The sequence below is a fragment of the Ornithodoros turicata genome, chromosome 2 (assembly GCF_037126465.1).
Source record: "Ornithodoros turicata isolate Travis chromosome 2, ASM3712646v1, whole genome shotgun sequence".
NCBI lineage: Eukaryota > Metazoa > Arthropoda > Arachnida > Ixodida > Argasidae > Ornithodoros > Ornithodoros turicata.
The window spans coordinates 42,582,761-42,606,850 of NC_088202.1; the positions used below are offsets into that span (position 1 = coordinate 42,582,761).

The 24,090-nt window shown below is 47.0% G+C and overlaps 1 protein-coding gene across 1 annotated transcript in view; it reads left to right on the plus strand.

Annotated features, from left to right (window-relative positions):
• The first annotated feature begins 278 nt into the window (after nucleotides 1–278).
• Nucleotides 279–24,090, plus strand: part of LOC135385330 (sodium-coupled monocarboxylate transporter 2-like) — a 63,148-nt gene continuing 39,336 nt past the window's right edge. Inside the window, exon 1 of the mRNA XM_064614586.1 lies at nucleotides 279–840. Within this exon, the coding sequence (XP_064470656.1) occupies nucleotides 697–840 (144 nt within the window). The 5' untranslated portion in view covers nucleotides 279–696. The remainder of the gene's footprint in view (nucleotides 841–24,090) is intronic.

The following is a 24,090-nucleotide window of genomic DNA, read 5'->3' on the forward strand; positions in this document are numbered from 1 at the left end:
GATAACAGGCGAAAAAAAATATACAAATAACCGATATATGGAGTCACCTTTTTCATCAACTGACTGCACCGCCTGTACGTGTTGATGCTTCGACTTGCGTGACAGTTATCGTGTACGTCACGTCTCGCGGTAAGGAGAGAATATAGGAGAAGCTATGCACCGTCTTCTCTGCTTATCGATGCCATGTCACACGATGCGGTATAGAACGTCCTCGCTCACATTTTCACTTCCTTCTTTGCGCACCCGGCGAACCCGTGCAGAGACGCCATTACATGGCCGAGAGACCTCCACATTTACCGCGCGGTTGTCATTAGGTGACTTCCTGTTGTCAAAACCTTCCCTCTCAGTTTGTCACCACTGGGATTTCGTCTCGTCGTTCACACTTTCAGTACACCCAGTTAACATCCGCGGCCTTCAAAACCTCTGTCGCGCTACTTGCTTTGTTAAGTCGAGAGTGACTGATGAAAATATCCTTATCTACGTAACTCTTTTCGTAATCTAAGAGCGTGTAGAGGTACACGACGAGCTCGGGACACGGAATTCTCGTGGATAACTGCTAGCATCATTGCTAGACGCAAGCACCGAAGGGAGAGGGTGCCACGACGAGTGTATCTCATTCAGTGTTGTCTCGAGCAGCGAAACACAGAAACGCAGACAAAACACTGAAGCGGTCTGGAGTTTTCCCCGGTCAGAATAATGACATCGCAGTTCTCCATCGCCGATTTTGGGGTTCTGGCCGCTGTGCTAGGTATATCGGCACTGATTGGAGTCTACTTCGCATGGAAAGGCCGCAAGAGTACGAACAACAAGGAATTTCTTGTTGGAAACAGGCGACTCCAGGTAAGCTTCAACTTCATATCCTTGCCGCCTGAGAAAACATGATTCTGCATCGCCATGTTCGAATGCCCGTCTGTCCACTATTGGGTGGTTGGGGGAACAGTGCAGTGACTATGGACGTTTCTGACAAACAATGAAACAGAAAGACTCGAATCGAAGTTGTGGAACATAAAAATGCGCGTCACTTTGAACGTATGCCAAATACTCGTCGTCCCGATCACGTGACCAGCCTTGTTTTCATTCAGAAACGCATTCCTGAGAAGAAAAAGCATGCGTAGAGCAACCCGTCCTCGTGTAAACTTATCCTATGCAAATCAAATTAAAGCTGAGAGCAGTCAGTCCGAAGCAAGTGAGTTTCGAGAGTTTTTGGGGTAGCAGAATTCGCTTGCGCGAATTCAACCTCTTGCTTGCGAATTCAACCTCTTGAATGGGCTTGCGCGTGCTTGTAGGACCCGTTGACTTTGTTTGAAGAAAAAGGCCACCTTTTGTCGTTTCTCCACAATTCGCACAAAGAAAAAAAATAGTTTTTTGTTGTTTTGTAACACTTGCCGGCGCGCATCAGTTTTTTTTCTTTCCTTTTTTGCCAATATGTATTTGCCCCTGGACGGGGAAACAGTCTGCAATATTTTCCAGGAATGTCAAATGTTGACATTAGTGGTTAAAAAAGTTATTACGCGACGTGCCAAAATACTTCACAGCCTCGAAGAAAACAAATATTCAGCTGGGCGGTTTTAGTAAAACAATAAAGGCCATGTTTCTGTTGTGGAAATGTACAGGGTGTCTTTTTTTTCTTCGATACAGATTTTTCATTAAAAAAACTATAAGGCCTATAGACATCCTGTTTTCACTTCTATCATCTCTGGGCCGGCGGACGTTCTTGGCCATCTGTTGCTCAACCGTCGAATGACTAATTACCTACAAATCGTCAATTAACTTTTTAATTATAAAAGCTACGAAGTTGTCCCAGTAAGAACATCTGTTCCTTCTGGTCACCTGATATCGTAGCCGTTTTCAGAACAAAAGTCCGTTCGGTAGATCGTTCGGAAAAATTCGTGAAGGAACACAGTTCTTTTTCTTTATTTCGTTCATTGCGCTCTTCGGAGACCAGTCTTTCCTTCACCCCCAATGTGACAGGGTGAAAGAGCACCCCAAGCAGCACAATGTACTGAAAGTCGAGTGCAATAGGGGTGGACGGTACGTGTCTTATCATAGTTCTTTAGCTTCACGAGTCTGTTCAAGGACCTCCACCTACCCGTAGACCCCTATTGCACTCGGCTTTCAGTACCTTGTGCTGCTTGGGACACTGTTGCCTCTTGCGTCCCGGAAAAAGATTAAAAGAAAACAGAAAATGCCACCCAAGATAAGGGCACTTCCGAAAGCGTCACCCGATACGTGTTTTTTTTTTTTTTTGTCTCCTCAAGTTAAAGCTCATCTTCGACGCATGAGGCGGCACTGTGCTCGTTCATCCACTCACATTGGATGGTGAGGGAAAGACGCGTCTCCGAACGCAAAATCGAAAGCAGTCTTGCGCACCGGGTCTGTGCTCTGCACTCTTACTTTTTTGTGCGAATATGTGTCCCATGACTTGGAACCCCGATTTCTACTCCTCCTCACATATTTTTTTTTCACCTCCATTCTCTTCTAACTGAGATATTCCAATTAAACTTCTGAGTAACCTTATTTGCAGTGTGTTAATTAATGATTCGTTACTTTTCCAATCCAATCCAATCCAATCGTTACTTCATTCTTTTCTTCGCTGTCAGGAGCGGTGTTTCGAGTCAGGTACTGGTATCGGCGACAATTTTTCTTCGTACATGGTTGAGCACAAATTACTTTAAACTCACTTTAGAGAATTTAGGGTTCCTCTGCACCTCGCGCAGTTTAATATAGTTCCATACTCTAGAGCATTGTTATAACTATAGGGCACCAGAGTTCATGCAAAATGCATATTTTTTAATGCGTCCTAACCAGACATGTACAAGATACTCAAAAATGTATTTAAGATAACATAATAAATACTAAGGTTAGAATATAGAGTATAAATACATGAAAATTAAAGTAATTAAGATAGAGTACAAAATATTTCAAAAAGTATTTGAAGTACAATTAAGATACTATTGATCCTTCAACGCAAAAAGTCACCGGTCACTGGTCAATGCGGCAAGTCGCCGCTATGTGACATGAATCGCCTAAACACCGCGCACTACGCAAGCCGCCGCTGTGTGATAGGAGTCACCTAAATACAAGTCCCAAAAAGATGACAAAGAGGTACCACATAACTCCACTAAGTATATGGGACGCAGAACACAAAGCAAACTTCTAGCAGGTCCCTGCTCGGGGAGGTTAGAATTCAGCGTCACGGCATCAGGGCACATAATAGAACCCTCACTCGCCAAGGATTAGTACACACAGGGCAAGATCTTTAAATGGAGACCTCCAAGAAGGGCCAATGTCCGGGTCAAGTCCGAGGGACTCAGAAAACTTCCAGTGAACAAGCAAGATAATGGAAAGACGAGACACAGAAAGTTTGAGAGGGAGATCCAAAATATGTAATTAGAGTATTGAGTAGAAAATGCCATAAAATGTATTTTAAATAGAGTACAAATACACAAAACAAAAAGTATTGAGTGAAGTACCAAAATACCGCAAACTGTATTTAAAATACAGTATTTTAAATACAATACTCCAAATACGTATATGTCTGGTCCTAACGAATATTCAACGTTTCTCCACACATTATCAATCACACTGACACAAGCCTACAATGTTTCGTGTGTCATATATTTGCATATTTCGGCATATTTCTTCCTGATTGTCATATAATATGACGGCTGCATAGTGCATCATATTTCGTCGCCATTTGGTTGCATATTACGTTGTATTTCGGCGTCATATGAACCTTTTTTTGTTTTTTTACATTTACCGCTCCCATTGTTTTGCCGCTGCTTACGTTATCTCAAAAGAGCTGTCATTGGTCCAAACCTCCTGTCCCAGCTACACATCTAAGCTACTACCGGCTGTGCTGCCTAGGGTTTTTCCTGGGTTGTCCCCAGACGCTTTCAGACATATGTCGGCACAGTTCCCTTAGAAGTCGGCCCAGGACGCATGCACATTCCCCCAGGGCGTCACTCGTGACGTTGCCCACCTATGTGGGGCCGACAACGCGAGCCCTTTCGCCAGCACCAGCACCACCCACCATCTAAGCTACTACGCTGCTTTTGGGCTGCTTCGTGCTACGCAGTCAGTGAATTCGGCTAGCACCACTAGCACCCAGAACCAACATCTGAAAACAGAACATGCAGCAAGTAGCCGGCGAGTTCGAGTTGTACTTGATCAAAATAAGGGAATCAGAGTATTGCGATGAACAGCACGGTGATACGCCGTCTGCAAACGGCGTAGATGAGCTAGGTAGCTAGTTAAGAAGGGTAATAGACGGGGTTCAGTATGTGCGGCAGATATTTACGAATGTAGCTAGCTAATTCGCCGGAATAGCATCGAGCGACATGCGCACATTTTCGCTGTACATGGCTTTCTTAGCTGGCAAAATAGGAACTTTTTAATCGTCTCATGTAAAAATGCATATGTATATATGTGTGCACTTTTAAAAACCTGGGTATATAGCTACGGTGGCATACTGCAATGACTAACGGGGAATGCGTGAGTGTGCACGCGTGAACGCAAGTTTCAGCCAGGATTCCGGAACGAAGCGAAAACCGAAAAAAGAAAAAAGCATTAATTTTGGGGGAATCAGGATGGAACGAAAACCGAAACAAAATTTTATGCTCCGGACGGAAACCGAAAATATGTTTTCAGTCTTCGGATCAAATGTAGAATTAAACTATTTAGCCCTCAGGGGTACGTAACGCAAGACCACAAGTGCACAATGTATGGCATCCATCGGTGTTTGGGTAGGAAACAGAAACCTTACATTACAACAGTGTACCAGAGCGCAAGACGGCCTCCTTGTTTTTGTCTGTAACTCACATGATACGAGTTCTAATCTCTCTCTTTATTTCCCTCTCTGTTGGAACGAATAAAGGGGCTTATTTTCCCTGAAATCAATCCCCCTTACACCAGATGCGAAACTGAACCGGTTGGAGCCGGTTTCGAACCGTTATCTTTTTACGCTGGAGCTGAACCGGAACTGAACCGGTATCTTTGAACCGAATCGGAAACCGGATCGAAAAAAACTTTCGGTCCGGAACGTTAGTTTCAACTACCTGTGGGCCTGTTGCACTAAAGTTTCGTCTGGCGACTGCAGCGCCAACTGCCCTCCTCTAGTTCAGCGTGCCCTTACCAGACGGTCGATCGCGTCCCTCGTGTTCCCTGCCTTACCGCCGTACCGGGAACGTCCTCTCTTTCGTGGAAATCCTTGCACCACGATTTTTCAGAGCCGCAGTGTAGGTTATACATGCCTACGTACGGAAAAACCTCCAGCTACACGACCACAAATGGTGCTGTAGAATACGGTTCGGAGTGCCCCAAACGTGGTGAAACAGGCCCGCACCCCTACGTCATTGACTACGTAACGCCACCGCGCAAAGCATGCTGGTGGGCACTATCAGCTTCATCAGCCTAACAGCCGACGCGTTTTTCCCGCTCCTTGCCAACCACAACAAAATATAACCTCGAACCGGTCTTCTCGTGACGCCACATGTTCGTAAACAGAAAGTCGTACACACTGATCTCTATGTATAAAGGCTGGATCGCGCATAGGAGAGGGGCGCGTGGGAGAGAGGTGCGACAACCGGCCACCATGCTGGAGGGCCCACTGGCGATGGCTGCTCCCATAGGAAACAATGGGAAGCAGTGTGATTTGGAGTATTTATTGCGCTTTAAACGCTCCTCATTGCTGATTAGCACGCATCTTTCTTAGGAACCAGTGTGCTGATGTGTTCCAAACGTGCTTCAGCCGTGTTCCTGTAGTTTTTAATGGTAATTGCCTTCTTTTTCTTCTCCGCTGCCTGTATTCCGAATAGGGGTCGTAAATGTCGTGCACAGGGCACATACGCATGAAGGTGAATTCGGTGAATGTCAACCCATAAAATTAATTATTTTTACTCAGAAAAGTTTCACACTGTTTGTTATTGTAAGGTACTTTCGTTTTCATATTTTTGTTTGTTTTCGTTTGTTGTTCGGTTTTAGTGTGGTGTTCAGCGGTTCTCGTATGTGGTTTGGTATTGTACGGTTCTCGTTTGACTTTTTCCATTATCGTATTATGTTCTACGAGTGTCTCTGTATGTGTTCTGGAATAAGACCTCGAGCCTTATTCTGAAGGGGCTCATTATTTTATTCACCACATCACCACCAGCAATGGGGTGGAGAATAGACCCTGGCGATGAAACTCCCCATTCCTCATCTTAAAATAACGTTATTGTCACGAGTGCTTTGCAGTTGTTCAGCTGTCAGCGTATTTCATTACAGAAATTCGAAGCGCTGTTCACGAAGAGCATGCACATGCATGACTTATCACACACGCTGTAGGAGCGACTGCACATACCAGGCTAATACAGCAGTTTATTTACTTCCACCGTACCTCACAAATTAAAAGAACAGTGGAACAAATTGGCATATTGGCGCAGGTTCTGCATCCGATTCTTCGGCACAGCTGAGCGACTGTGAGGGGAACCTGCAAGCACAAGCGCATTGTTTATAGAAAATTCGTGGTCTTGAGATTTATAGGAGCAGCCACACACCAGCGAAGTAGCAATGCAAACAAGTCCGAGTTGTCAGATGCATGCGATACAAATAAACAGATTTTTCCTCAAAATAAATAGCTTACCTGTGAAAAATTATCCCTCTTTCTCTGTCCGTGTGAAGTGTACTCAAAGCTGCAACAAACTGGCATGACATGCTCTTTAGTTTAAAGTAAATTTTAAAAAATACGGGCAGCCCTGCTTGAACTAAATGCAGACGACAGAATGCGATGGGCCCACCAATATGGCGGCCGGTGACCACGCTGTGGAGCACCCTATGCGCGATCCAGCCTTTACTATAGAGATTAGTGGTCGTACACCGTTTTCCCGTCGACGCCGCCATATTGAAAGCGCAGCGCCGCCTAGCTGGGAGAGCACGTTGAAAACTGTTTATCGCTCAAGCCAGACAGAAGTACACGCGTCGTGTGCTTCGTCCCTGGTATCGGTTTCCTCCTTTCTGGCTTGTCCGGTAAACAGAAGCTGCAAAGGGCTCGATATGAGGCTGGCTGGAAAACGATGTATAACGAATGTGCATTTTCATTTGCAGAACTATATTTTCGACAGGTTGGGTATTTATGCAGTTCCAAGGTACGCAAAAGCTTCCGGAGCAACTTTCCCGGCGTCATAATATTTCAGCATATTTTGTGAGCATTTAGACGTCTCCTGCCTCATATTTGCATGCATATTTTGGAAGTCTTCTGTGCATGAAGCTTCGGGCCCCAGTCATAACAATATCGGGAAACGCTTTATCTTAAGTCGCATTCTCATTCTACTGATTTTCATCATTTTACTTCATGTTGAATCAAACTATATTTCCACCAAGAAATCTGTCATTTCCGGATATAGTTACTGACGCTCTTCATGGAAGATTAATAATACGCACACATTGAATCAGCGTGCTGTAAAATTTCGTTCCTATCAAGGCTATGACGCCTCGAATAAATTCACACATTAATGCTAATTTATTTGCCGACTGAACTGAAACAGAATATGATATCGAGAGAACTCCTTTGTAATTGGTTTCCTTAAGGCAGGCAGTTGAAAACGAACGATAGCCCAGTTGAGGACGTACCATGCTTTAGAGCAATAAGACATAACAAAGTAGCACGAAACTGAATAAATCGCATATGCGTTTGGCGGACTTTCGTTCTCTGCGCAGTATGCACATCGAATTCATGTCCCAATTCATGTTCAGTTCCTGTCCGGAGAATAAACAGAAATGCTCACCATTTGGAGTCCTTCGGGGTGTTCCGGTATAAATTGAAACTAGCTGCGTCTTTACTTTACTTTGATTTATCTCTTTAATACCATGTTAGCGCCGCGAAGCAGCTGTGGCTATGAGCGGCGTACAGACGGGGACAGATGGAGAGAGTACAGCAGGAAGGACTGTGGGACAGGGAGATTAGTATGCGTCCAGGGACGACTTCAGGGGGAACTGTGCCGACATTCGTCTGGAAATTCTGCCGGGAAGCCCAGGGAAAACTTCAGACAGCGCATTCGAACCCGTGTCATCTCCCAGTCCCGGCGTGGGAGGCGATCATCCTAACCAGTGCCCTGTAATAAAAGGGGGTCTGACCATTAGGAGGAGCTTAAAAAAGAGGCTCGACCTGTCAATCAAACTTGGACGCATTTCATTGGATGCCGTTTTCCATGAGGGTGACCATGACACCAAGATTGCTCCAAACATTCCATCTCAGTCAGTCTCCTGTGGTTACCATCTTTCACACAGAACATCATCTACTTGTGCTGAGCTCTACGCCATTCTGTTTGCTATGCAAAAAATATCAGCCAGCCCAGCTCAGTCCTAGGTCGTCTTTACAGAATCAACACCAGCGCTCCAGTGTGTGGCCAACTTGGGGATACGCGGGTCCCCGAGTCCTGTTGTCTTTGACATCCTGCAGGTTTATAAGAAAGCAGCAGTTGCAGGGCACACTGTCGCATTGCAGTGGATCCCCGGGAATGTCGGCATCAGCGGTAATAAAGAAGTAGACACAGCCGCCTTGAGCGCCCATCAGCGCGCAGCTTTTCCCCCGATAATGATGTCTCTGGGCGACCGAAAACACCTCCTTTCGACACTCACCGGCGCCAACCGCCAAGATGCAGGCAAGGTCAATGGCAATACGACATAGCTCACTCCCTTCTCTCGGATGTAGACACCACCCTCCCTCTCGAAGTTCTTCCGCGACTACCGCGCCCCCTTAGTGCACTCTTCCACCGCATCAGGCTCAACGTTGCACTTACACCTGCCATTAAACACCCTCTCGGCTCCACCTCGTCTTCCCTCTGCCCCACTTGTGAAGTGCATGGCGGCCTCTGCCACGTAACAATGGAGGATGGTGCTTGGAACGGCGGAGCGGAGGTTTCGTGACTTCTTTTCTCTCTTTTTTTCGTAAACTATACTGTAACAAGCTGTAAAATCGGCTTCAACTTTCACTCCGCCACCATTATTTACGCGAAAATGAGATGTTTTGTCTCTGATGTTAGGCCTAGTTAAAGTGCCGCTACGGACTAAATCCCGTGATTTCATAATCTTACCAAAGTTAGTTTACCGAAATCTACTTGTCTCACTTTACATTCCTGCAAAATATTTTGGTTCTACGTGAAAGCTAGAGAAAATTATTCTTTCTTTCTTTTTTTCTTTTTTTTTTTGAGAATTCTGACGTCATGTTAGGCTCCAACGGAGCGCCCGGCTGTCATCTGGCAACGTTCTTGCCCTTCGCATCTTCCGGGGGGGGGCTCACTTTTTGCGCTCCGTTAGCCTACCCTTACGTGACATATCCGTCCACTCCGACTCGGGGAAACACAAAGGAGGAAGAAGACATCTCTCCCATTTCCCCCTCTTTCGATCAGCGTCACATGACTTCTCCACCAAGTGATCCTCCCCGGACACCGGCGTCATAGCTAGGAGGCGAGTGCCCTCTCTAGAACATATCATTGCAATATGTGGGCTTACGATTACGTCACCCGCTCCTCCCGTCATCGAAACTTGTGGAGGCTCAGCAGATCTTCAAAAATTTACAGAAATGCACAGCATTCGTAAACAGGATTGAAATTTCGCATAAAGAACCCTTGAGGCACCCTCTTTTTATGGATTAAATAATATAAACGACGTTTTACCAGTCCGGATTGGCACTGCGCGATCCCAACGGATATCCCAAAACAGCAAGACAGACGCCCCTGATGCGTCAGATTTTGCATTATATGATTGAATTTTATTTATACAAACATATCTTTGCGGATTTTTTAAATTCCATCTACATACGTTACGTGATTTAAAAGTCCATAGCTGCAGCCGTCTGTTACGGAAGTGATTGGCCACTCTCCTGGCCAATCACTTCTGCTAGCAACCATTTCTGCAGTTCTGAGTCTTCCCAACATGCCTCTCTCCATGCAGATGAAGTTGATGAAAGTGGGCGCAAAATCCGTCGTTTTGGTCTGTCACTCTCTGTGATATCCGTTTCAATCCAAATCTATGGAGTTCCTCCAAAATGGTGGTACTCAGTAAATAAGGGGGAGGTATAAGTACTGGATGGCCTGCAATAATAGGGAACTGTATTTCGACTTGTGATTGGCTAGATACCTAAAAACGTGGGTGGAGGCTCAGGTATATGCAGATCCCAGTAATGGCCAGACTCGGTTTTTCTTTCTTTCTTTATTTATTTATTTACCCTCAGGTCAGAGAATTTACAGAGGGGAGTGGCAAAATAAAGGAACATACAACGAATTTACATACAAAGTAATTGGTCCAGCAGCTTGCGGAAGCTGTTAGGGTCCCGGACGATGACGGTGGAGGCGGGTTTTAATACAACGCACTGATCCTAACCACTACGCCACGCGATCTGGTGTTTATCTTATGTTTACACAAGAAACTTTCACCGGCTCGACGCCCCCCCCCCCCCCCCCCCCCCCCCCCCTTCACGCTGCAACTGCCCTCTCGTTGGGGAGCAAGCGAAGTTAGCCGAGACAACGATGGTTGGGACTGTGTGGCCCCTAGTGATTTGGAGCCAGCGTTGCTTCGAGCATCTTTCTTCGGTCGCGGTAAGTAGCGGCTCCGGAACGCGTGGAGCGCGCTGCTTCTTACCAAACGGGGCATCTCCTTTTGCGGAGTGTGGCGCTCACGCGTTTCTACCCACAAGTCGGAGAGCTGGTCGCGCTCTCCACCGTCCTCTCCGACTTGACCCACCTGCACCAAAATTAATCTTTTTAGGGCTGCAGACAGCCGGATCGAAAGACGGCTCTGCCGGAAAAGAACATTCAGTGACACCCAGAGGCCTAGGGGCGCTTTGCACACGCAACGTGCATACATCACGTGCACACGCAACGCACTTGGCTTAAACACCCGTTTAGCAGAGTCTCTGGCTCGAGAGCGACAGAGTGGACGGAGAGCGTTCTTGCTCTCAGTGAAGACAGTCATGCCCTACTGTGCTCTAGTTGCGGCCCACGCAAATAATGGCTCCGTGGAATACGTCAGATATAAGTCGTGTCCAGTTTTTTATAACGACACCTCGCTCACGTCATTTGAGGTCGACCGAGCGCAAGTCGATCAAGAGCTGCTTGGACATCAGGGAGGCTATGCTTGCTGATTGTCGGGATAAGTTGATGCGCTAGAAAAGCAAGCGGAACGCGGCTATTGGGCAGCGGGGACCATAGTGCTCCCCGCAGCCTCGCGTGGCTCAGAGTCAGTGGTTAGCGTGCTTGCCATCTCACGTCGAGACTTGGAGGTACCCGGGTTCGAAACCCGGTGCCGGCTGTGCTGTCTGGGGTTTTTTCTGGGTTTTCCCTCAGACATATGTCGGCACAGTTCCCCTAAAAGTCGGCCCAGGACGCACACTCCCTCAGAGCGTTAGTCCTGACGTTGCTCACATCTGTGAGGCCGACAACGGTGAGCTCTTTCAGCACCACCACCACCACCACCACCACCACCACCACCAATATGCGCTATCCGCTTGCTTTTCTCGACGCATCGAGTTAGCTCGACAATCACCGAACATAAGCACATAGCCTCCCAGGGCAGTCCCACCAAAATGAACTGTGCTTCCCTTCGCATTCAGTTTGTGACATTACAAATATGTGTCAACCTTCAAATAGAATCGATAGACCTGCCGTTGTGGAAATCGGTTACACTTGTGTGGGAAGCCTGCCAGGTGTCCAAGTACACTCGCCGAGCATCAACATGAGCACAATGCACCGAACGCTTGAGTAGATAAGGACTGCTTGTCTTATCGGTGCGCTACCTGAGTTAAACAAACTGCAAGCTATGGCAATGTTGTATTCGATAATAGAGTGGAGATAAAAAATAAACACGGAGATACTGGTCCGGGAATCATATGACGAAAGAACCACATGTGGAAGGCACCGAATGCTTGAGTAGGTAAGGACTGCCAGGAATTTGTGTTATCGATGCGCTACCTGAGTTAAACACACTACAGGCGACGGCTATGTTCTATTCGATAGTAAAGTGGAGATAAAAAATAAACAAACACGGAGATACTGGTCCTGGAACCCTATGGGGAAATAACCACACGTGGAATGACCTACCCTACCTACCGAGCTCCTACTATTGTACCGAGCTAGCTACTTTTGTCATGTTAGCGGTGTGAAGGCTTCCGACATTAACACTTGATGCAGTCTGCTCGGTCGTTTTCTTGAACATGGCCGCAAGGCGTCTGAGTTGTTGGCAATACATGTCAGCAGTGATGGTTACATTCCTGGGGTAGAAATTCGCAATACATAAAAGATGTCTTCTGTATCACACCGGACGCAAGCTTTTATACTAGGAGTGCGAGGAGGAAAGGTAAACTCCTAACTGCCTCACGTGTGATTATAAGAAGAACACTGAACACGTATTAATTAACTGTTCCAGATACAGTGTCCAACGTAGTCACCTCAGAGCCGCCTTGGAAAGACTGGACCACCGTCCTCTAGACTTAGGCCGTTTCACCAACCCCAATTAAAACTTAAACGGTAACGTTCCCTTTACTTGAATTTAACGCTTAACTGGGCTTCACAAAAGGGAGTTATTATTACTAAAACATTCATCACGTCACCAACTAACGTTAAAAAAATTGAGCGTTAACTTCAAGTTTTAACAACGCTTGATCTCGGTTCAAAGTTAACCAGCTTTGTGAAACCGGGCCTTAGTGAAGCTCCTCGGAGAATGGCCGAGGGAGCTTAGACAGCGTGCGACAATTGCTTTGCCGGTGCTTAATGACTTCCCAACATCTTCAGATCATAGGTTGCAGTGCCTCCTGGTGCGAAGCCTTCGTGTGCACCTCGGCGTCCACCGAGCTGCAGAAACCCGAGCAGTTATTGCTGAAGCGAAAGAGATCCCGCTGGATGTTCTTCGCTATACAGTGAGACCTCGCTTTTCACTTTTTCCTCCGCCTTTTATCCTACCATCGGCGGCACCCGCTATATCGAAGGTTTTCAGACGCAAGCACTGCAATGTCCGCCCGGTAATTGTTCAGCTGAAGCCTAGCGTTCCGCGTTTCGTGGTGAAGACAGTGGCTCCTAGCGCCTCTGCATGGCCTCTGTCAAGCCAAGTCATCCCCCTAACTGTTCCTGGCTTGCATGGAAGAAAAGGGGGTACAGCCCGGTGTGTCGCCAAGCAGCTTACCCTGGGCATGATGAACGACAGGTACACGACGTCAACGTCAGTTTTCACTGACGGGTCATCAACTCGAGATGGCTCGTCCTCGGCGTTTGTCATTCCATCTCAGTCAGTCTCCTGTGGTTACCATCTTTCACACAGAACATCATCTACTTGTGCTGAGCTGTACGCCATTCTGTTTGCTATGCAAAAAATATCAGCCAGCCCAGCTCAGTCCTAGGTCGTCTTTACAGAATCAACACCAGCGCTCCAGTGTGTGGCCAACTTGGGGATACGCGGGTCCCCGAGTCCTGTTGTCTTTGACATCCTGCAGGTTTATAAGAAAGCAGCAGTTGCAGGGCACACTGTCGCATTGCAGTGGATTCCCGGGAATGTCGGCATCAGCGGTAATAAAGAAGTAGACACAGCCGCCTTGAGCGCCCATCAGCGCGCAGCTTTTCCCCCGATAATGATGTCTCTGGGCGACCGAAAACACCTCCTTTCGACACTCACCGGCGCCAACCGCCAAGATGCAGGCAAGGTCAATGGCAATACGACATAGCTCACTCCCTTCTCTCGGATGTAGACACCACGCTCCCTCTCGAAGTTCTTCCGCGACTACCGCGCCCCCTTAGTGCACTCTTCCACCGCATCAGGCTCAACGTTGCACTTACACCTGCCATTAAACACCCTCTCGGCTCCACCTCGTCTTCCCTCTGCCCCACTTGTGAAGTGCATGGCGGCCTCTGCCACGTACGACTTGTGTGCATCATCACCACGAGCGTGCACTGATGGAAGTTTCTATGCAACGTATTCACAAAACGGCCGTTCAACCTCGCGAAGATACTCGAACCGTGGTCGAACGCTGCCCACCAGATACAAGGCCTTCGTCTTCTTGCGGAGTACTTGCGCTCCCCCGATCTGGTGATGGATCTCTGAAAGTGTTCCCCGCATCATTATTCCCTCATCCGTTCCCGATGTGCAATAGGGCAGCGTACCTCCTGAGCTGCGGTGAATTATTATCCAATCCCACCTCATCATTATCCAATGTATGTGTGTGTGAGTCTCTGTTTCTCTGTGGCAACTTGCTGCCCGTCTCGGCAGGCAACTCCGCTGCAGCATGTCGAGTGTTGTTGCTGACCTACTACGTGCATAATCTTTCACAATTTGCGACATCTTTCACAATGTTGCAGAATGCAATTTCTTTTCTTTCCGCATCACCAGGAGGTTCACACACACATAAAGATCAACTTTCAAAACACACTTTTTTGCCTATACTAGCGGAACTAATCGACAAGCCTTATGTCGGGGGTCGCAGGTATTTGGAACAGAACGCCGTTCTCGTCCAGAAGCAGCCGTCTATGGAAAGGTATTCTGCTTTCTACTGCAGTCATCTCCTTTTCATAGGGTTGAAACTATGCGCACAGAGCTAAGACGAGGGTCTCGCCTATTGAAGCTTTCCCCTCTACTTCGCTGTCGCCAGCAGGAAGACATATCAGGTACCCCAACATATTGACTTGAAGACAAGGGGGCTTGCCCATCGTTAGGTGCGCAAGTACTGTTGGGGACACGCCCTTACAAAAACGGCTATTGAGGCTCCGAACTCTCTTGGACTTCCTCAACAGGCATTGCAAAGTTTGTATTGGAAATTCATTTGTTGTAATTGTCTTGGCTATAGAGAGCTAAAGGAATATTGGCCGTTGCGTTTCTATTGAAATTCCATACCCTGTATTGCACTATTCTGAGTTGCCTTTTAATTGAAATACCGTTAAAGAACAATAACTGTTACGCAGTGTGACCTCCGGCAGGACAGGTATTTTAGGGTTTATTTGCGCATTTGGTTTATTTTGAACACAAAACATATTAGTCATGACTAATACGTTATGGACACGAAGTGAGGTTGTAAATACAGAACATCTGGAAAAGTGTATTTGAATGAATCACACCACGTCTATTTACCTATGCGACATCGACGACACAGCCACGCATTCCCCACGGCAGAGAAGTATGCATTCGAGCGGAATAAAAACATGTACCAGTCGTTCTGACTTGAGCACACTCATGGTTCAGGTATAGGGCTTTGTAAGCTCACCCTCTCTACGCTAGTTTACTCCCCGGACTATGTTTGTTTTTCTTTTTGTTTGTGTGTAAGGATGCAAACAGTTATTGCAGTAATCCAATACAATACACACTAATGTAACCAAATGACAAAGCAAGTAAAACTGGGGTGGTCGCAGTGTCATTGCCTCAACGGTAAGCTGGTGAATGTTTGCGTCAAGGGGGTGGCGAGAAAAAGGACATACACATGAAGCATAGACTATTTTCAAAAGAACCGTGTCACAACGAGAAAGTAAAACGCGTGAAGAAAACATAAAAATGCCACGGCGAATTTCATGCCTAACACCACGACCGTAAGCTAGTCCCGACGATTGAATTGGAATCGATGGAGGATACACTCACCTTTGTCGTAACACCTATTTGGCTTACGAACTGAAACACGGAGTTCCTCTCCGGTTGACGTAAGAAGAAGCATTCCGTTCGTCAGAGTGCAACTGCGTGAGTAACTATACACTTACCGTTGTCTGCGACGAACGGAATGTGGGCTCAGTTAAGCCTAACGGCTTAACTGAGCTTAGAGTACTTAAAGCTACTCTAAGACAAAAGCGCGTAGCTCCTCTTGAAGCTTGCCATCTTTATCTGTCTAGCTTAGCTACAGCGAAACAACTTTTACACATTAACGTTTCGCTGACATTAACTGATCCACATTGTTGCAGTGCCGAATGGGACAGCCCAGACGGTCACCGCTAAAGAAAAGTATACACGCTCACCATTCGAAGGCTTCGTCTATCAGGCCGTGAATGTTGAAGAACAAAAATCCACTTTGTCATCATTGCTGAACAAATATATTCAATGTGGCCGAAAAGAAATGGCAGGAGACGTACGGTCAGGATGGGACAAGGAGGTAATACCGGTAACGCACAAGGGGGGCTTACTCACCGCTCGTCTCGAACTACGAAAGCTGCGCACAAAGTCACACGACCAAGAACTACTGGTGGCTTCCAGACCGTGAGTGTTGTTTTTAAGGAAGTGGTGGCGCTAGGTACGCAATATTCTGATACAAAGAAAAGTCCGAAAACAATTTTGTGACATGCCTTTATCGCAGGATAGTTTATCGCCTCTTTATCAAAACGAAATGGACACCTGCGTTACTGCTTCGGCACCCAGATATCTAGGAGTGACACTAGAACTACTAGAGCGAAAAGTATGCGAGGAGGAGTGCATGGCCATGGACGGGAAGCGACATGGGACGTCTTCGAGCATTGCCACTGGAGCGAGGTGATTTGCGGAAAAAACCATGCACTGAGAGTGGCTATTTTTCGCGGTCTTAACAATTCGCGAATTCCGATTGAGGAATATCTCGCGGGACCTTTTTGTCCTTTACGTGTCCTTCGCTGCTGCTGCACCACAAAGCTCTTTTGTTATTTAGCCTTTACAGAATTTTTATAGAAAAGCTATGAGAGCATCATAGACGTCGTTTTTGTAGTTGAGTTCTACGGCCAGGCGGACATCCCCTCGAAGAAAGTGTGCAACTACAAGATGTCTAATTACCTAAAATTCACTAATTAATTTGGGGATTTCGGGCAAAAGCGAGATGGCAGATTGAGAGACTATACAGGTTGCAAGCCATTTCACGTTTAACAAATCCTGAAACACGCACGTGCGTTAAAATGTCAGTTCCTGAATTTGGATACGCAAATGAACCGAAACCGCGGCGACCGGGAACGCGGAGAGTACAGCGCTCATTTCACGTCAGAGGGCCATGTGATTTGGAGCGATGGAGATGACTGGAGTAGGTGCCGCTCAGCTGGCTAGATAAACCGTTTTCCAGCACAGATAAGCCTCCGTCGGCGAGGGCCATGCGCTCCTCAGGCGCGCTCTTTCGGTTTCGGCTCATTTGCATATCAAAATTCGGGGATGGATATTTTAACGCACGTGCGTGTTTCAGGATTTTTTTAAACGTAAAATGGCGTTCAAAGAGGATAGTCTCTCAATCCGCCATCTCGCTTTTGCCCGAAATTCCCTAATTAAAGAGTTAATTAATGAATTTCAGGCAACTAGTAATTTTGTAGTTACATAATCTCTTCCAGGGGATGTCCGCTCGGCCGTAGAACTGAACTCCAAAAGCAGCATTTCTGCTGCTCTCATAGCTCTTTTATAAGAATTCTGCAAATGCTAAAAAGAAGACACACTGTAGTCGCACTTGGTGCCAAAGAACACATTCCAAGAGAAATTCGAAGAATTCGAAACAACACATTCCTTGGTTGAAAGTTCGACGTTCACTTGTCTCTTGTTCGTCTGTTGTACCTCGTCGCTTTCATCATTAACACGAAAGCTGTGTCGAAAAATAAGGTTATCCTATCGACATATCTTCATGAAAAATGAGGCCCCATATGCGTGTCCCGTTATCTCTATGAAAGATAGTCCACATGAATGGGGACAGGACAGTGGACTCGAAAATACACTATGTGTGTTGCGGGGAAAAAAATCCCAGAGATGAGATGGCTGTCTTAGAATTCGCAGAGGGCAGTTAGTTTTGTCTTCCCAAACAATGTGGGTTCTTTGGTCTCAATGTAATCAATTACTCAAAAAATTACTTGGCCAAAAGTAATCGATTACGTTACAAATTACTCAAAAAATAATTCATTACTAGTAACGCAATTACCCGTTATCTGTTACGTACAAGTCTGGATTCTATCTACTATACTTTACATTAGTTTTTTAATATGCGACGTTTTTTATCAAAAGCTGATAAGGCCTGTTTTATGTTCTCAAATCAAAGGCCCGTTTTTATTCGCAGTTCTCACGCATGGCGCTCGGCGATTTATTTCACACTGTCACCGAATATGAAACAAAGAACCGACGTCGAAAACTGAATTACTGAACACCAAAACTTGACACTGAGCAATAGAAAGTGACTCCCCCCGGCTGCTTAATATTGAGGGAAAGGCTGACTTCGAAAACACTAGTTCCGTCTTCCTTCTTTGTGCTGTTGTGCACGTGCGCGCCCCTATAAAGGATGTTTTGGCGGCACCTATACCCCTCAAGCGATTAATTAAGGCGACGCACGGAGCTCCTGCGCGTGCCAACAACGGAACCCTGCTTACCGTCACACCGCAAGGAATGAAGTAAGGTGTGTACGCTCTTAGACTGCTTGAGAGGCAGCCAAGGATAAAGTACGCATTGACATTCAAAAGGCGCACTAGAAATTAAATAACTCGTAATTCTTAGGGTACATTTATGCTGCAGCATCGCTGCTGGCACATGGCACATCGCTGTTTGGCGATGACGAAACAAACACATGTATCTCTGTGGGCGCGTTCATGCTGCAGCATCGCTGCTTGCCAAAGATGCACGCCATGATCATCGCCACAACAATGCTGCCAAACATGTTTGAACATGCCCGGGGACTACCTGACTTCTGGCGATGACAGGTCAAACACAGAGCTTTCTGTTGGTGCATTTACCCTGCAGCCTGGCTGCTCGCTTATCCTCGCCGCTGCTTGCCGCTCTGCTCGCTGCACCTAGGAATGTAAACATGTTTGTCTTCCTGGTATCATTGATGACTGGCGTCTTGAAATCCGACCTGCGATTGGTTGTGATGAAGTCGGTTTCCTCCTTCCCACTTTTCCTCGTTTCCATCCTTCCACAGTGAACGCTGCTAGGCGACTGATATAGCGAAAGCGAGCAGCATCTTGAGCAATCTGCAGGGTAAACGCCCCCTAGCGGTTATGCGAGCAGTGATGTGCTTGAAGCTGCAGCGAGCAGCGAGCAGCGATGCTGCAGCATAAATGTACCCTTACACTGTTCCGCGTCGCCACTGCGCCAACAATACGCTTGCAGTATTCACCGCAAATCGCGAAATCCCGGGATTTTTCCGAAAAAGTCCCGGTATTTCGAGACGTGAAGAACAGCCTGGATCCTGGGATTTGATCCCAACACGAATTATGACCTGCTTGACTATTCTCCCCTTCGCTTTCTCTGCCATTTTCCTTCCCCGCACTTTGTGTCCCGTGAAATGATGTGTGAACAGTAATGCATGAATAACTTAATTGCATAGATATACGCCAGTCGACGATGGTGCCACGGCTAGGAATCTCGACTCTCTGTGCTTGGCTCTTGTTCGTATCCTTGGCCATGCATGGCGGCGGTGCCCTGCGTAAGGAGCATGTCGTCAGTTGCATCCGGAAGCACGATAAGCCACCATGCACCATCTCGCCTGCGCCTGTGTGTTTCCAAGATGCGTCGTGAAGCGTGTGATAATGAAAGTATCCGACGCCATGTACACTGTTTCCAAGTCCCACAAGTATTAATAGGAGGCAAATGTGGCACCACAAACAGAAAAGGCTACACTCTCAGAAAAAAAAAAAAGGTGTAAATAAGTGGTGACTCTATGAGCTACCACCTTTAGCGTACGTTACCTCCTTGGTCAAGACCGCAAGGGGTGTAACTGCCCTTCACCACCTTCATGGTAGAGTGATAAAATCTTGCAAATCTTGTGACTGTGTGCATTTAAAGTGCCACTCCGGACTCGGAAAACAGTTTTTATTTTATTTAGCCCATTAAAAGTAGGTGCCTAAAAGATTCTATACGCGAAATTTCAATCCTGTTTACGAACACTATGCATTCCTCTCAATTTTTGAAGATCTGCTGAGCCTCCACAAGTTTCGATGACGTAAGGAGCGGGTGATGTAATCGCAAGCCCACAAATTGCAATGATGTCATGTTCTTGAGAGGGCACTCGTCTCCTAGCTACCACTATGGCGGGCTACTACCACGCCGACGTCCGGGGAGGGTCAGGTGGTGGAGAAGTCACGTGACGCTGATAGAAAGAGTGGAAAATGGGAAAGAGTTCTTCTCCCTCCTTGTGTTTTCTTGAAGTTCGAAGCGGTCGGACGATATATCGCGTGAGGCTACGCTAACGACGTGCAGAAAGTAAGCCCCCCGGAAGACGCGAACGGTGACAACATTGCCAGATGACAGCCGGATGACATAAGTAACAATTATTTTTCTCTAGCTTTTGCGCCAGGTACAGCGAAAGTATTTTGCAGGAATGTGAAGTGAGACAAGAAAATTTCAGTAAGACAACATTGGTATGATTCTGAAGACAAGAGATTTAGTCCCTAGTGGCACTTTAACACAAATGCTGCGTCCCTTCAGCCGCCCTCGGTGGCTCTGTCGGTAGCGTGTCCGCCCGTTGATCCCAAAGATCGCGGGTTCAAACCCGACCGAGGACGGTGACAACGAGGTGGTAGGTACATGTTGCCCAAACACGCCGTCGTCCGCGACGGATGTTAAATGTGGCGTACCGTGTGTCGAGATTTCGGTGCTCGTTAAAAGAACCCTCATGTGGGCAATATTAATCCACAGACCCGACCACTGTGGCGTCGCTCATGATCGCGGTTCTCTCGCGACGTAAAGCTCCGAATTATTATTATTATTACACCCTTCTATAGGTGGCATAGTTACCTGCTGCGTGAGGTAATGTTACACCCTTCCATGGGGTGTGTGTAACCCCCCAAAAGGTGTAACAATTCTACCCTTTTTTTTTTTTTTTCTGTGAGTGTAAGGCAATAACGCTTGTATTTTCGAAACCGTTGTCGTGAATCGCTTCCGAACTATTCAAACTCGTTAGTGATCCTCGAGTCCTTGTCGTTGTCACGAGCATTGAAATGTGACGTCTGCTCTATCCCGTATCGGAAGCTGTCACGAGCCCATATATACGTATATAGTTCATGTTCGTTCATGTTCTGCACATTTCGTAAGCAAGTGAAATAAATATTATATCCAGGAAGATTCTGTGACCCTGGGGCTATCTATTCAAACTGTGGTACTGCGTGTCCTGGCGCGTCTGCGGAATACTACTTCCGAGGTTCTGCACTCTCGAGTGTCCCAGGCTGTGTCTGCCGTCCCGGATTTGTCCTCGATTCTTACCGCTCCCGATGCATTCCCCAATGTTAATGTCTACTATAGGTCGGCAACTTCACTCATGATGGCCATCACCGACATGATTCGCCATCATTCAGAATAATGTGACATTTGATGTCCAGTTTGTTTGTCCGTTATAGTTTGATGTCCAGTAATGGGCAATGATGTAATGTGATGTTGTGTTTGATGTCAAATGATGGGTAATGGGGTAAAAATGGGTAATGATGGGTAATGATGGGTATGACGTGATGTTGAGTTTTATGTTGAATCAAACTCAGCATGTTGAATCCTGTTTGCTCGAAGCCTTCGTCGCTGCCTTGGAGTTTCAAGAATGGCTGAAACGCGGCGAGTCCTGGCTGAAGCTGGTGAACTCCCGGCTGAGATTCTACGTGAACGGTGAAACGGCTCGGCACTTCCTACGTTTGCGTGCTCACACTCCCTGTCACCCGCTCCTCAGGAAAGTTCGATACCGCCCTGAAAGCCATTTCTATCGGGTAGCGCAGAGGACACGCCAGAGTCTCACAGTCTTCGTAGCTAAGAACGTCATATCGCCGGAAGCCCCTTGGTCTCTGCCGATACCACCGACCTTCGTAAGCCTTACGAACCTTCTGGAAAAAAAGAGATCAGGTTCCCCCTCAAGTCCTTCTAGCCCATTCTTATGCTCTGGTAGACGATACGTTTTCTATATCAACAGCAGCATACACAGATGGCGCATCCAGAAACGGCAAGTCCGCCTCGGCATTCGTCATCCCATCCGAAGGAGTAGTGCATCAAGGACGACCCCCGGAAGACGCGAACGGTGACAACGTTGCCAGATGACAGCCGGATGACATAAGTAACAATTATTTTTCTCTAGCTTTTGCGCCAGGTACAGCGAAAGTATTTTGCAGGAATGTGAAGTGAGACAAGAAAATTTCAGTAAGACAACATTGGTATGATTCTGAAGACAAGAGATTTAGTCCCTAGTGGCACTTTAACACAAATGCTGCGTCCCTTCAGCCGCCCTCGGTGGCTCTGTCGGTAGCGTGTCCGCCCGTTGATCCCAAAGATCGCGGGTTCAAACCCGACCGAGGACGGTGACAACGAGGTGGTAGGTACATGTTGCCCAAACACGCCGTCGTCCGCGACGGATGTTAAATGTGGCGTACCGTGTGTCGAGATTTCGGTGCTCGTTAAAAGAACCCTCATGTGGGCAATATTAATCCACAGACCCGACCACTGTGGCGTCGCTCATGATCGCGGTTCTCTCGCGACGTAAAGCTCCGAATTATTATTATTATTACACCCTTCTATAGGTGGCATAGTTACCTGCTGCGTGAGGTAATGTTACACCCTTCCATGGGGTGTGTGTAACCCCCCAAAAGGTGTAACAATTCTACCCTTTTTTTTTTTTTTTCTGTGAGTGTAAGGCAATAACGCTTGTATTTTCGAAACCGTTGTCGTGAATCGCTTCCGAACTATTCAAACTCGTTAGTGATCCTCGAGTCCTTGTCGTTGTCACGAGCATTGAAATGTGACGTCTGCTCTATCCCGTATCGGAAGCTGTCACGAGCCCATATATACGTATATAGTTCATGTTCGTTCATGTTCTGCACATTTCGTAAGCAAGTGAAATAAATATTATATCCAGGAAGATTCTGTGACCCTGGGGCTATCTATTCAAACTGTGGTACTGCGTGTCCTGGCGCGTCTGCGGAATACTACTTCCGAGGTTCTGCACTCTCGAGTGTCCCAGGCTGTGTCTGCCGTCCCGGATTTGTCCTCGATTCTTACCGCTCCCGATGCATTCCCCAATGTTAATGTCTACTATAGGTCGGCAACTTCACTCATGATGGCCATCACCGACATGATTCGCCATCATTCAGAATAATGTGACATTTGATGTCCAGTTTGTTTGTCCGTTATAGTTTGATGTCCAGTAATGGGCAATGATGTAATGTGATGTTGTGTTTGATGTCAAATGATGGGTAATGGGGTAAAAATGGGTAATGATGGGTAATGATGGGTATGACGTGATGTTGAGTTTTATGTTGAATCAAACTCAGCATGTTGAATCCTGTTTGCTCGAAGCCTTCGTCGCTGCCTTGGAGTTTCAAGAATGGCTGAAACGCGGCGAGTCCTGGCTGAAGCTGGTGAACTCCCGGCTGAGATTCTACGTGAACGGTGAAACGGCTCGGCACTTCCTACGTTTGCGTGCTCACACTCCCTGTCACCCGCTCCTCAGGAAAGTTCGATACCGCCCTGAAAGCCATTTCTATCGGGTAGCGCAGAGGACACGCCAGAGTCTCACAGTCTTCGTAGCTAAGAACGTCATATCGCCGGAAGCCCCTTGGTCTCTGCCGATACCACCGACCTTCGTAAGCCTTACGAACCTTCTGGAAAAAAAGAGATCAGGTTCCCCCTCAAGTCCTTCTAGCCCATTCTTATGCTCTGGTAGACGATACGTTTTCTATATCAACAGCAGCATACACAGATGGCGCATCCAGAAACGGCAAGTCCGCCTCGGCATTCGTCATCCCATCCGAAGGAGTAGTGCATCAAGGACGACGCCTTTCACATCCAACCTCATCAACCGCTGCGGAACGCTATGTCATTCTTTTCTTTCTGCAGCATAACGTTGATTTTTCCACGCGGAAAAAGGCAGTCTTCACTGACTCAAAGTCTTCACATCTGCACTGCAAGCTATTGAAAATTCCGGCATACGAGGCTCATCCGCACCTATAGTCACGGATGTAATGGCTGTAATGGATGTAATGGTAATGGCTTACCACCCTGTGTACGAAGCAGGCCACAGGCTGGTTCTCCAGTGGGTTCCAGCCCATTGTGGTGTCGTGGGGAAGAGCAGGCCGACAGCGCCGCAGAAGCAGCTCTCTCGTATCGGAAGCGGACCAGTATTGCACTGCTGAGAGGAGACGGTCGTTCCATTCTGCACTCTAAGAAAAAAGGTAGGCGTCACGACACCCTTTTGGGATGTAGTCGAGT